The sequence below is a fragment of the Chaetura pelagica genome, unplaced genomic scaffold (genome assembly GCF_000747805.2).
Source record: "Chaetura pelagica isolate M959 unplaced genomic scaffold, ChaPel_1.0 scaffold532, whole genome shotgun sequence".
NCBI classification, from domain to species: domain Eukaryota; kingdom Metazoa; phylum Chordata; class Aves; order Apodiformes; family Apodidae; genus Chaetura; species Chaetura pelagica.
Window position 1 is genome coordinate 338,826 of NW_009952282.1, and position 12,666 is coordinate 351,491.

A 12,666-nucleotide genomic window follows, 5' to 3' on the forward strand; every position below is an offset into this window, starting at 1 on the left:
CCCCCCCAGGAAGGTAGCTCAAGAAATGGCTACATTCAAGCCCAAATTCTGTCAGAGTCCAGTACTTGTTTCTGTATTACAGCTGGCACGTGGTATGCCAAGCTTTTCTTTTTTTCAAGGGAGAAGCATAAAAGTTGTTTAGCCTAAAGAATGGATTGGATTTAATATAACAGGCACAATGGCCTTTAATAGTGGACACTTTCATTAATGTTTCCCATTCAGAAGCACTTGTGGTTAGTGCTTGCACTTGTAGTTATTACTGCTTTGCCTGTGATGTGTAATTGTGGAATAAATTCATTTTTATTGAGCACTTATTTATTGTAAACATGGAATGTTAAGCTGAAGTGCAGCTGCCATAAAAATGTGAGTTGCTCTGTATCTTAACTTCCCACAGTGTGTTTTCCTCAGGCAGGGCTTTTCACATGAAACAAATTAACAGCCAGCAGCAGGGCTTATGGGCAGGAGCAAATTATTTTTGTTCCTCTGATGAAAGATGATTTTGTTGATGTGTCAGTTATACTAGTTATGCTTGTTCCACTTTCCCTTTCCAGGTCCCTGCCAGGTTCTATTGAGGTTACTGGGATTTTTTAGGAACCTGGACTTATGCAGGAATTAGTGTATCTAATGTTCTTCAGGCCCTGATTTTCATATTGTTGGCTGGAGATGCCAGCTGGGATACTTTCCACTGTATTATTTTCTCTGTTCTATAGGGATTACAGGAATAAAGGAGGGAAGGAAGCAAGTGTTGAGCACATCAGCTCCAGGAGGGACTCCAGCAGTGTGGGGTCGAGCTGGATCATGGAGTTCATGCTTGTCCTCACACTTGGTGTTCAAAAATGGAGGGTTACAAAATTTGTGATGTTCTGAAGCTCTTTCCTTCACTTGCAGTTTAAAGCACTGAGCAACTATATTGACCTTGTACTGATGTAAAATTCATTTTTAACAATTTTTATTGCTTAAACAGAGAATCAGGTTTCTTAGATAAGCCTTGTGAGGAAACATGAGTTTTCTCACACTTAAAAATATCACTGCAGCCTCTGGCTGTCTGTACAGTGAGAACATGCCCTAATCAAAGGTGCAGCACAGTGCAGATATGGTTTAGTCTTCCTTGTAAAACATCATCTTTTCAAGCATATTGGTTAGCACTAGTTGCGACCAGTTTTTTTGTAGGCAGAGCTTGGTGGATGATCTGTAAAAGCAGACAAATCAGTAATTGTCATGAAGTGTTGCTCCAACACACAAGTTTGCGGAAAGAATTAAAATTTGTCATGGAATTTCAAAAAGCTGGCATTCATTTTCAGCTCTTCTGTCAGTAGGACCACTCGGGTTTAATTAAAAACTAATTCTTCACCTTTTAGGAATCCCTAGTAGGTGATGTGAATTGAACAGAGAGTTTACACAAAGATACAATGTTGTTTGTTGTTCAAAGTGAGCTGTGAGTATGGGGGGAGTTATTTTAAGAAAAATGTAATATTTGTGTAATTTTCAGATATATTTTTCCCCAGCAGTAGAAGAGGTATTAATGAGTGCTTTGTCCATACTGTTGTTTTTCAGTCAGCAGTGAGCATTCCAGCTTCAGCTGAAAGCTGTCTTCTGTCTGTCAATAACTGGAAGAAAATTTACTGCACTATTTTGGCATTCCCATCTTTTGCATAGAGTGGCAGATTTAAATGAACCTGATATTTACTCTTACTGGGACACACAGTGGAGATAAATGGTCTTACGCATGGGTTTATGAGAAACCAATTCTGATTTAAGCTAGTGGTGATTGAAGAAGACTATTTGCATCTTCTAAATATGCAGTGCTCTTGTACTGGTGATAGCTGAGAGAAGAAAAAATATTGCCACATATTTCAGGTATTGTATGCCTGAAGTCTTCCCTTTTATTATTTGAAGTGTTCCTTGGTAAAAAGCAATGTAAAGGGAGCAGCAGTAACCCTCTTCAGCACCTTTTGGACAGACAACAGTGATCAGATTTTTGGTACCTCTGGATATTTTCCAGGACCCATCATAAAACAGGGAGAGATCAGGTCTTAGGCTAGATGAGGTGTCCCTAGACACATCTGTTTTGTGATGCAGAGGTACCTTTGTGTTCAGTTGTTCGGTTTTCAGAGGTGTGGAGCTAGATGAGACAGTCTTACCTTGTGTCTTGAACTTCTTGTAAGGAGTATTTTCCCCCTAGGTCTCTGCCTTTCTTGTCCTTCTACTTGAATGAACTGTGTTAATGAGATTTTAGGGACCCGGCTGCCCCCACCAAAGCAGCCTCACACTGCACAGGAAGTTGACATGTGAACAGCCCATTGAACCACAGAGAGACAACTCTGCAGAGCAGTTATTCTGGCAACAGTATTCCTAGTGGTGGTTAGCTCCGAAGCAGGGCACATGAGGGGGTTAACTATGGAGGCTCTGCTCTGAATTTTGGGGAGAGGAGGTGCCCTGCTATTCCTCCAGCCAGGGAATGTAGTGCCCTGGAAGTCAGCCCCATGCTGCCCAGAGCAGAACAAGAGAGCTTGCTTTGGCCAAAATTAGTATATGGGGGACATTTTCCATGTGCAAATGGCAGCAGTGGTGGTTTGCAACACAGTTCTGCTGACCTGGAGTGCTGCAGCCTTGCTGTCCTGCTCAGAGGCAGCTACACCACCCAGCTGCCATGGTCCTTCCAGTAACCCAGCCAGAATTCCTAGGGGCTGCTCACCCAGGAGCAACTTGGCTAACAAAAGAAGCATTGGAGACCAAAGGAACAGGAGGTGGGAAGGTTAATTTTGTTTTGGTGAGTTAGGTCAGGCATGGAAGAAGAGATGCATTCAAGTCAAGAGCTTTCTCTCCAAGCTTGGATGTTTTATTCATCTTGCAGACCAGGATTTTCACATGCTTTTAATTAACAAGGCAAAATATAGCTTCTACTCATTCAGTTTGTGAAATCAAGTTTAAATTTATAAGAGATAAGCATCAGTATTGCCCAAAGACCAAATATTTGCTCAACATCAATTCTGCTGGCTTATAACTCCAAATATCCTTGGCATATCCCTGTTTTTTTGCAGAAGAGCTCTTGACTTTGCAAATAAATTTTGGTTAGCTTTTCGTGCTGCAGATAGAAGGCTTAAAGTAAAAATCTCTCTGAAATTGATAGCTTAATTTTGTATATAAAAATAGAATGCAATTGATCTTTAAAAATAGTTTAAATGGTTGTCACTGTCTTGATTATTTTTTATATATGCCTCATAGATTAAGTCAGTATTCATCTGTTTTAGAAATAGATCTTAGCAAGTATATTTACATTAACTTCAGAAGCACTGAATCATCTTTGGGATGAGATGGAACCTGAAATCTCTGGGGAAAAAAATATTTCTGCTTTCTTGCATTCTCTATTCACTTTCTGGAACAACGTTTGTTTTAATTGTATAGCTTCCTATGAACTGGCATTTCAATTACAGGCACTTCAGTGTTAACCTGAAGGTTTTGTCTCTGAGTAGTCTTGGTTAATGAAATACACTAGTTGGCTTTCATTAACTGCAAATTGATGTTTCGTTATGGCCATAGCTTACATCAGATGTTCCTGAAGAGCAGCATTTCTTGCACCAGGGTTTCATCAGAGGTCCCACCTAAAGCGTGATGGTGCTGGTCCTGCCATTTGGGGAAAAAAAACCAACACAAACCAAATCACATTTGTGGACATAATCCAATTTAGGAATACTCTGACAAAGTTGCTTACAAATCCAGTCTGAACCCGTGCATAGTTAAGGTTGTGGGAATAAAATGGATTTTTTCAGCCACTGCCAAGAGGCTAATGAGTGGTCACTTTGAGTTCTGACAAAGGTGTAACAGAAATGGGTTTTGGGGCTGAACAAGTGCTACAGCATAGCTGTTCTCTGTATCTGGCCCTGGTTCTTAGAATTATGGTGTGTTTCTGTCTTGCTGCACAACCATTTAACTGTGTTTTTTTCCTCCCTAACTACTATGTCTGAAGATGTCAGCAGCAGGAGTTAGCAGATCTGTGGGGTTTTCAGTGCCAGCCATTTTAAGTTTTGTGTATTTCAGAGCTTTCTTCTCTGGAATAGAAGATGTAGAAAATGTGAATTTGCAGCAGCACTGCTGGGGAGATGTGTGCTGAACCCCTTTTATTGACTTCTGATGGGCAAGATTTAGGTTTCATCTCTTCTCTCAAGGTAGCTTTAGAAAGAGCACAGTAGGTCTTTTGACAGTCCAGCGATTGCCCCACAGATGATCAGTCACGTCTTTCATATGTTGCAAACTTTGAAGGGTCAGGGTACTCCTTTAGGTACTTCTGAAGCTCCTGTCACCATCGTATCCAAGGGCAAGTAGCCCTGAGCACTTGAATATTGAATGCAATCTAATTATGGAGTGACAGCTACAGGACTGCAATGAAAGAAGCAAAAACTGTTTGGTGTCTCAAAGGAGAGCAGGTTGCCTAATGAAGAGAGGGGAAAGGCAGGGGGAATCGTGCTCTGGCGGGGGATATTAGCCTTGTTGCCAAAATGGAGGGGGAATTGGGAAGGTTTGGCAGCTCAGAAGGGGATTTCCATTAGGGGGCACATCATTTTTCTAACAGAGGGAAGAGTGAAGAAATTCGAGGCTGAGAGTGTGATCTATTCTAGAATTTGTAGCACAATTTTGAGGAGCTAATGTTAGATCTTCTGCTGCAATTTTACGTTTTCACAGCACACGGGATAAATTGCCCTTTGTGCTGCTCTGTGTAAGGTTTAGTTTCCAGCTGCTTTGTGCATTACTCTCCACACTTCTAATTATGTGCTAATCTGTGTATTTCTAGAGTAACAGTTTGTGCCTTTTTTTATTATTTCTTTTAAATATTACCTTTTTTGATGTCTGCTTTTGTAGTACTCAGCTAGCATTCAGGTCTTGTGTTTGAGTAGTTGAGTTCAAACTGTCTTGGGCTTTTTTGGCTTGTGCCTTTTAGAGTGGTAATTTAGCAAGGCTGCATTATGTTGTTAACAGGGATGCTACAAACACACCTGTATTCAGATTGAAGGAATGAGGTAAATATTTTCCTTGACTAATTACCTCTTTCGTGTGAGAGTAGAAGCTTTTGCTGAGAAGGTAGTTCTCATTCATGTGTGGTTTTAATTCAGTTTTGGTCTTAATTTAGGTCTTTACCTCATATGATGAAGACAAATCCATGCAGATATATTAAAATCTGACCTTCGGTTTGCTCTCTGCATTCACTAATGTGTTTTAAAATATTTTAATATATGGCTTTGCAGGCTCCAGATCAATAAACCAATGGGTTTGAAATGACAGAGTGCTACGATATTCCTCTGTAATTTAAACATGATTAGCTGATGAAGGTTATGATCAATATGCCAGGGAAAGATAAATTAATTGATATCATCCTTTCAGGATGATAAGAGGCCTATTGGAGGTGGGATGTAACTAATGAAGCTGCTTCTTCATATGTAGAAGCCATTTTTTATACAATGTATTCTCACTAAATCATGCTTATGCCATCATTCATTTACATGAAAAACATAAGCCACAGACCACTTTGTTATTAAAATTCCATTCATTTAAGAAGAAATTGTGTGCTTACTCTGCTAAACAATATCTCTGCCTGTATTATAATGTATTGAGAAAAAATATTGGAATTTACATAAAATCCTTTTGTATTTTCTGAACAAAACAGATAGACACCAATAATTGTTGCCCTTGTGCCTCACTGACTGGTTTGGGTGGATATGGCGCAAGTGACCGCAGACTCCTTTGCACAAGTGTCATGAAGTGCATGACTCTGAAAAATATTGCATGCAAGGAAGCTGAATTTTGTTAGTAGTGTTTTTGATTAGCCACCACACTAGTCTCTGTTACTGAAGACTGAATTTTTGTTTACTTTTTAATTTGTGACCCAAATGGTAGGCAAAACACGTAATGTAAAGAATTCTATTTTTAGATGTTTATGACCTAAAACGAGCTCTTTGCAAAGGTTTTAACTGAATAGTGGAATGAATTGAAATTCCAGTGTATCACAGAACAGATTTCTGAAATAGTTTGGCTTTTTAAAATTGAAACATTGCAGGACAGGCATGGTTGTTGCTTCTCAGATCAGCTTTGTTTTTTCTACTGTGAGTCTGCCAAGCTGATTATGTCGAGATGTTAATGACTCTGAACCCTAACTCTGTTTGATAATGCTGCTTTTCTTCACAGGTTGTAGAAAAATTTCTGAAATTGCAAAACAAATATGTCATTTTTCTGTCTATGCTGGTGCTAAGTAACGATAGCTAAAACTAAGAATTGTGCTAGAGCTTCTTCCCATAATGAATTTGAAAGAGATGTGATGTGTGGCTAATGCAGGTATTCCATGTCAGGACCCCTTATCAGTTTTACTATTCTGATCATGATACATTTCAAATGGTTTAAACTTGTGGTTTCCAAAACTGGGTATCCTGATGCAGTGGCAATAATTCAGAAAAGTCCACTGTATTCCTCAGCAGCAGAGAGCAAACTAACCCTGCTTGGCCTGGGAGTGATAGCTGTCCTAATGAACCTTTACACTCTGATGTGGGACATCTTCCAGGACCCTGCTAGTAAACAGCACTGAGATGCACTTGAACTACATTGTTAGTCAAGTGTTGCTGGTATTTATCTCCTGTCCACAAGGAAAACACCTGAAAGAATGATGGAAAACTTGTACTGCCATAAACTTTGTTTCCGTAAGCTTTACATATTGTAAATGCATAGTGGACTTGTTACAGCATTCCTGGTGTTGCTTTTGGTAACTTGCACACCTGCCTTTTCCCCTTCTGCTTGGATGTTACTGGTTCTTTGGTGCTTATCTGGTGGAGTGAGAGTTTTGGGGCAGTTTCATCCACGTGGAGATTAGAGCTGAAGTCTCCCATGGAGCATATTGTTGAACACCAGCATCTGTCACCTTAGTTGGATGTATTACAGTCAACTTTTGCAGCAAGCTTTGGGAAAGAAACCCCTGATCTGTGTGTTGTGCTTTCTGTGTATTTTTTGCATAGGGTATTTTCCAGTGTGTGCTGCAGCTTACCTGCCTGTGTGCTTTGTTTTTCTTTAGTTGCTCAGAAGATCGTTGCAACAAGGAAGAAGCAGCAGCTCTCAATTGGACCCTGCAAATCTCTGCCAAACTCTCCAAGCCACTCATCCGTGTGCTCTGCCCAGGTTTCTGCCGTACATATCAGCCAGGTACAGGCTACAGTGAGTGCTTGCTTGAAAAAGGAACTAACAGGTTGCTTTTCATCTAATGTCTTTAAAGCCAGTGCTGGTTTTGCTGCTTGATAGGTAGTTGGCATTTTTTTAAAGGTGACAGTGATCTGTAGCTTGAAGCTTTTTTTTTAATTGGCTTTATTTCAAGAAACTGCTGCAGTAAAATGCTTTAAAGCCACCTTTGATGGTACTGATTTATGCCCATCAGCCTGCTGTTCTGGACAGACCAATTGTTAGGATAGCAGGATTTGCTGTACTGTGTTTTAAGATCACCTCACTATGCTGTTGGTTACTGTTCTCCTTCAGCTGTGTGCTGAGCAGTAATAGCTGGAGGATCTCGGTGGTTAGTGGGCGAGAGTTTTACATCTGTGAGCACTGTATGCAGTTGTAATTGCCTGGCTCTGTTAGGCTCACTGAAATGATTCCCCCTTAATGACACAGTGATACATGTTGCAAATGACTTGTGGATGCCATGTGTAAAAACAAAACACGATACTACCTTAATGTATGGCAGGGAAGTCTTGGAGGCCTTGGTGGTATTTTTGGAAACACGTGGTTAGTACAATAATTTTCTGTGCACGATTTTTACCCACACACACATTAATACACTCTCCTGTGTTTCCCTTGTGATGTCCTCCCTTCATGTCTTTGTTTCCTAGTGTCAAGTGCACTTTCACTGTCAGCAGATGGACCCATAGGGCTGTCATATCGACCAGTCTGTGGCCAGGGCTGTTCCCTGGTTTCCTGATATCCACCACACCAGTCTGAATTTTTTGACACCCACCAGCTTTCCTGGTGTGTTTTTCAGTCTAAGCTCAATAATATGCCAGCAGCGTCTCACAAGGTTATGTTGCAGTCTTGAGCCACCTGTGGGAGGCTTTGCTTTATCTATGGACCTTTCTCCCACACTGAGAATGTCTGCTTTTTGGCAAAAAACAGTATAGTGAGGAAGTGTCCTATCTTTGGGGAAAAGTTGGGGTTTTTTCTTTAATTTGATGTGTTATTTTCTTGTGAAAGCAGTCTGTTTAAACAGCCAGAGGATGAAGGCTTTGGTTCCTCTGTGCTCATAGTAAATGGTCTCTTTCTAAGCCCTAGTGGAAGTTTCCACCATTGGGTTAACTCTGAAGATGCAGGTGCTAGTTTGGTCTTCTTTGCTATGAGATGTTCTTCCTTGAGGTGAGCCCAGAGAGCAGCCTCAAGACTGTGACTCTTGCTGGTTATGCCAAAATAAAATGTGGACGTTCAGATCCCCCTTTCTAAAGCAGGTGCTAAGCTGTAGGACTTCTGAAGAACCCTAGCACTTTCAGGTCAAGTACAAGTTCCTCAAATGGAAGAGACTGTCTCCTTTCATGTCCTATGTGACATTGACCGAGCTTCCTTGGCCACTCTCAGGTGACTGCCACAAGCACCTGGAAATAATCCTTTATGTGAAATGCTTTTCTTCCAAGAGGCTATCTTGAGTGCCCATCCTATTCAGTGCTGAAAGAGGAAGTGGGCTGTCACAGAAATGGGGAGAGCAAATGGCACTACCATTGCCAGTACTGACCTTACTCTTGGATCCAAGAAGTACCTAGTTTACCAGGTCTGCTGGTGATTGTATGATTTTTCAAGACTTCCTAAAGAGCACAGGGGATGCTTTGTGTAACCTAATCTTAGCCAGGTGCTTCTCTGTTGAGGTCACCCTTCTAGGAAATTAAACTCGATTAAAGAACATAAAATATCTAGGTTATCACCAGTTTCCTGCCCAAGTCCAGTTTGGAAGCCAACAGTAAATACAAAATTCTGGACAGGTACTTCAACTGCACATCAAACTTCTTTCCAGTGATAAGGACTGTCTGGGGAAATCAAGACAAGGTAGCTTTTGTACTAAGGATCCAACAGTCTCTTTCAATAAACACAAAATAGTGTTCTTCCTTTACCAGCTGCCCTAATTATCTAAGGGGACAATTGCAACACCAGTCAAAGATGTCTGTCTTCTGAGACTGATGTCATGCCTAAGAGTACAGGCCACAATTCTGTTTCATGTCTTATCGCCTTTGTGCTGCACTTGAAGGCAGGACGACCTTGTTTCAAGGAAAGGAAGCCAAATCCTTATCCTGGACTTAAAAGAACTTCGCAACTGCAATTCCAAGTTTAAGATGATCTGGGGGAAGATTTTCCATCTCTGATCTTGGCTGGAAGACTGGCTGGTGTCTTGCCCTTTAGAACATCTCTTTTGACGTAATGATGTTTCACTGAAGATTTCCTCCATGAGTCAAAAATGTTTTCATTACAGTGCCCTGCTACTTGCATCCTCCACAGGAGGGAAGGCCTTCAGAAGTAGTGGTTACACAGATCACCTGGGTAAAGTGAAATATTGTTCCTTCTTTGGTTGGATCACTCTGGTGATCTAACTCCTGCAAATTATCCAAGCAACTTTGCAGGCAAGAACTGAGCCTTTAGAGGGAGGAAAAAGACAAAAAGTGTCACCTTACCCCATCCTGTCCCCAGCATATCTTGGGAGACATTTCTGAGGCTTAATACTTGCAAGGGCTTCTCCACCCAGTAGTTTCAGTTTTCAAACGGTGAAAGACTAGTTTGTGTGTTTGGATCTGTATTTATACTTGTGTCCAGTAGTCCTAAGTGGCCATGTTCTCTTCCAGGGACTACCCTCAGACAAGCCTTTTCTTGTCCCTTAGGTATTTCCAGAAGTATGTTTCACAGAATGAGATGCTTCCTACAAGAATAGTGCTGTTATCTAGCAGTTCCAAAGGGCTCTTTTCTTTGCCCAGACTCTGAAAGGAGAGATCATCTTGTTCCAAAAACCATGAGGCTGCTCACATGGACACCACCTTTGGTCCTCAGTGCATTCCACCTGAGCTCAAGATGCACTAGAAATCCATGTGAAGTAGCTCTGTACCAAATAACCTGTTGAGTAGTTACCTGGAGCTGTTCCTTTTTATGCTCTTGTCAAAACATCAGAAAATCCTGTGGCACCACACTTGTAGTTGCTGTTTATGTGGAAGACTCTGGGACCCTCTTCAGACAAACTGATAGTGTCATTGTCCTAGGAGGTTTGCATTATACCTGATGGGATGGAGCATAACGGGCATTTTACTGAACTCTCCAGCACAGGGTTTGCTAGCACACAAGCTTTCTCCCTACTACCTGCTGCAGATTGGTGAAGATGCATTATTTATGCTTGCACTATGCCTCCATAAAGTTTTACTACAACGTGATTGTCTAAATATGTAAATTAAACTATTAAAAGCGAAGTGCAGTCAGTTTAATCATCCGTTATTTTACTGTATATGAGACCTGATTATGGATAAGCACCAAATAGTAGGGTACAATTATCTTATTTATAGTGGGGGTCATTTAGGATGAAATATTCTGTTGTGGTATTTTGGGCCCTTGCATAAGGAGACTACATTGCTTAACTAGCTTTTCCCTCTGAATTTTCATGTAATCAAAAACAAAAAGAGAATTGAAAAGAGGATTTAGTATCATTGCAACATACATCATTATCTTTGTATATTTACTGGGTTATTTTGAAGAAATCTCTAACATTTATTTAAAATAAGCATTATGTGTGTGTATACTCCCCTTCATTCCTGTTTCACACACATGCATACTCTCCAGCTCACAGTGCATGTATTCCCCTTCATTCCTGTTTCACACACAGCACACATGCATACTCTCCAGCTCACAGTGCATTCTCCACCTCAGTGCATCTATCAGTGTACTTTTTCCTCCTTCCTTTATCTTCTCAGGACTGCAGCCTCATTCCTAATCAGTTTTGTTCTGCGTGTTGTTACCCTTCTAAGGTCTCTTGAACTTTAGACTTAGGCTTGCTCATCTTCTAGATTTTTCAGTTCATAACACAGTTGCTGCTACTGTATTATTAAAGACTATTGTCACTTTTTGGTTAATAAATATTATTGGTCATTTCATGATTACTTGTTTCTGATACACCAGCTCATCTTCAGAAGCTGTCATCAGATTCTCTTGGTGCTCTTTGATTTGTCTGATAGGACAGATCTGCTCTTTCCTTTACCTTGCTTTTAAAATCAGAACAGGCAAATGCTCCCAAGATGGGCAAGTTATAATACGTCCCAAAGGATAAGGTTAAACTGCTAAATATTGCAAAATAATGCAATTATTACAATACAGTTTTGTCTAACTGTGGAGCACTAGACTTGGTAAAATGTCTAGAGTCGTTAATATGGACCTAGGTTTGAAATCTGCTGTCAAATTTGTGTTTCACAGCAGCTTTCTCCAAGCTTTCTGTCTTTTGCTGAGGCAAGGACTGAACAGTTTCTGCCTTGATCTGTCTTGGGATGTGTGGCTGTGTATCACCAGAGTTCCTTGAATAAATGGGACTCCCACCTATAGTGCTTTCTGATGAAAGACTGAGATAATGCGACTTTGAAGAGGAAGATTGTGTTCTGACTGAAGAATTTTCCAGAAAGCTTCTTTATTTCTGCAGAAATAGGCTTTTCCCTGCTTTGCTCAAGAACGGAATGTGCAGACACCAAATATATTCTGTCCTGGGGTGTGTAATCTGTGCTTATTCCAGCTGTTTCCAGGCTCCCCGTAGCTCTCCAGTCTCTTGTCTGATTCAGAAGTAGGATGTGCTGCTTTTATATTCTCCTCAAGCCATGGTTAGATGCTTCTGAGGGCATCTTGGTGTATCAAGAGAGCAGAAAAAGCATTGATTCTGTTTGTACTGGCTAACTTGTCAAGAAGAAAAACATCAGGTTTATTCTTCCTATACTCTCTCATTCAGTGCTTTGGCCTGACATTTGAACTATGTAAGCTTTATGAACCAGTTGGGTATACCAGATAATTTTTTATAAGGTGAATATTTTGCCACATTTGTCCAAGTAGCCAGTCAGGAACATTCCCCTTGCAAATACAAGGCTAAGTCCAACCTTTTCTTAATGCAGGTCACTGCTGAGCTCCTGTCATACGAGATAAATTGCTCATCACTTCGTTTGCTGAAGAAATCAGAACTATACAAAAGCTTTCAAAGTGTGGGATATGACTTAATTCAATCCATTTTGGGCACAGAACCATGGATATTGTATACAAAGTTTTATTGCTTTTATGAGCTACCAACAGGAATCTCATTACAGGCTTTAGCACTTCCATTGGCAATGTCTGTCTTCAAGTTAACTGCATTGAATGCACCTGTTTGGCCAGGTGATGCCAGGTTGGTAGCTTCATCCGAGTTGTTCTTGTCTGGTACTAGTGTTGTGCCAATATGCTGCTGGATTTGTGCTTGCTGCCATGACCTTGAAGGTTTTACTGGATCAGTCTATGTGGCAACAAAACTGGAAGCCTGTGTAGATACTAAAGGTACAGACTTCTGCAAATGGAGTATTGGCAATTCAGACAAGGTGCATGGCAGAAGGAAAGACTTGAAAGTCTTGAAAGACTTGCAGAGTTTTCTCTGACGTTTCATTGGCCACTCTAAGGCTGTGT

At 40.7% G+C, this 12,666-nt stretch overlaps 1 protein-coding gene across 1 annotated transcript in view; it reads left to right on the top strand.

The window, feature by feature from the left end:
• AGAP1 (ArfGAP with GTPase domain, ankyrin repeat and PH domain 1) overlaps window positions 1-12,666 on the top strand; it is a 243,146-nt gene that overhangs the window by 52,954 nt on the left and 177,526 nt on the right. The window contains exon 6 of the mRNA XM_010007801.1: window positions 7,052-7,179. Within this exon, the coding sequence (XP_010006103.1) occupies window positions 7,052-7,179 (128 nt within the window). The remainder of the gene's footprint in view (window positions 1-7,051; window positions 7,180-12,666) is intronic.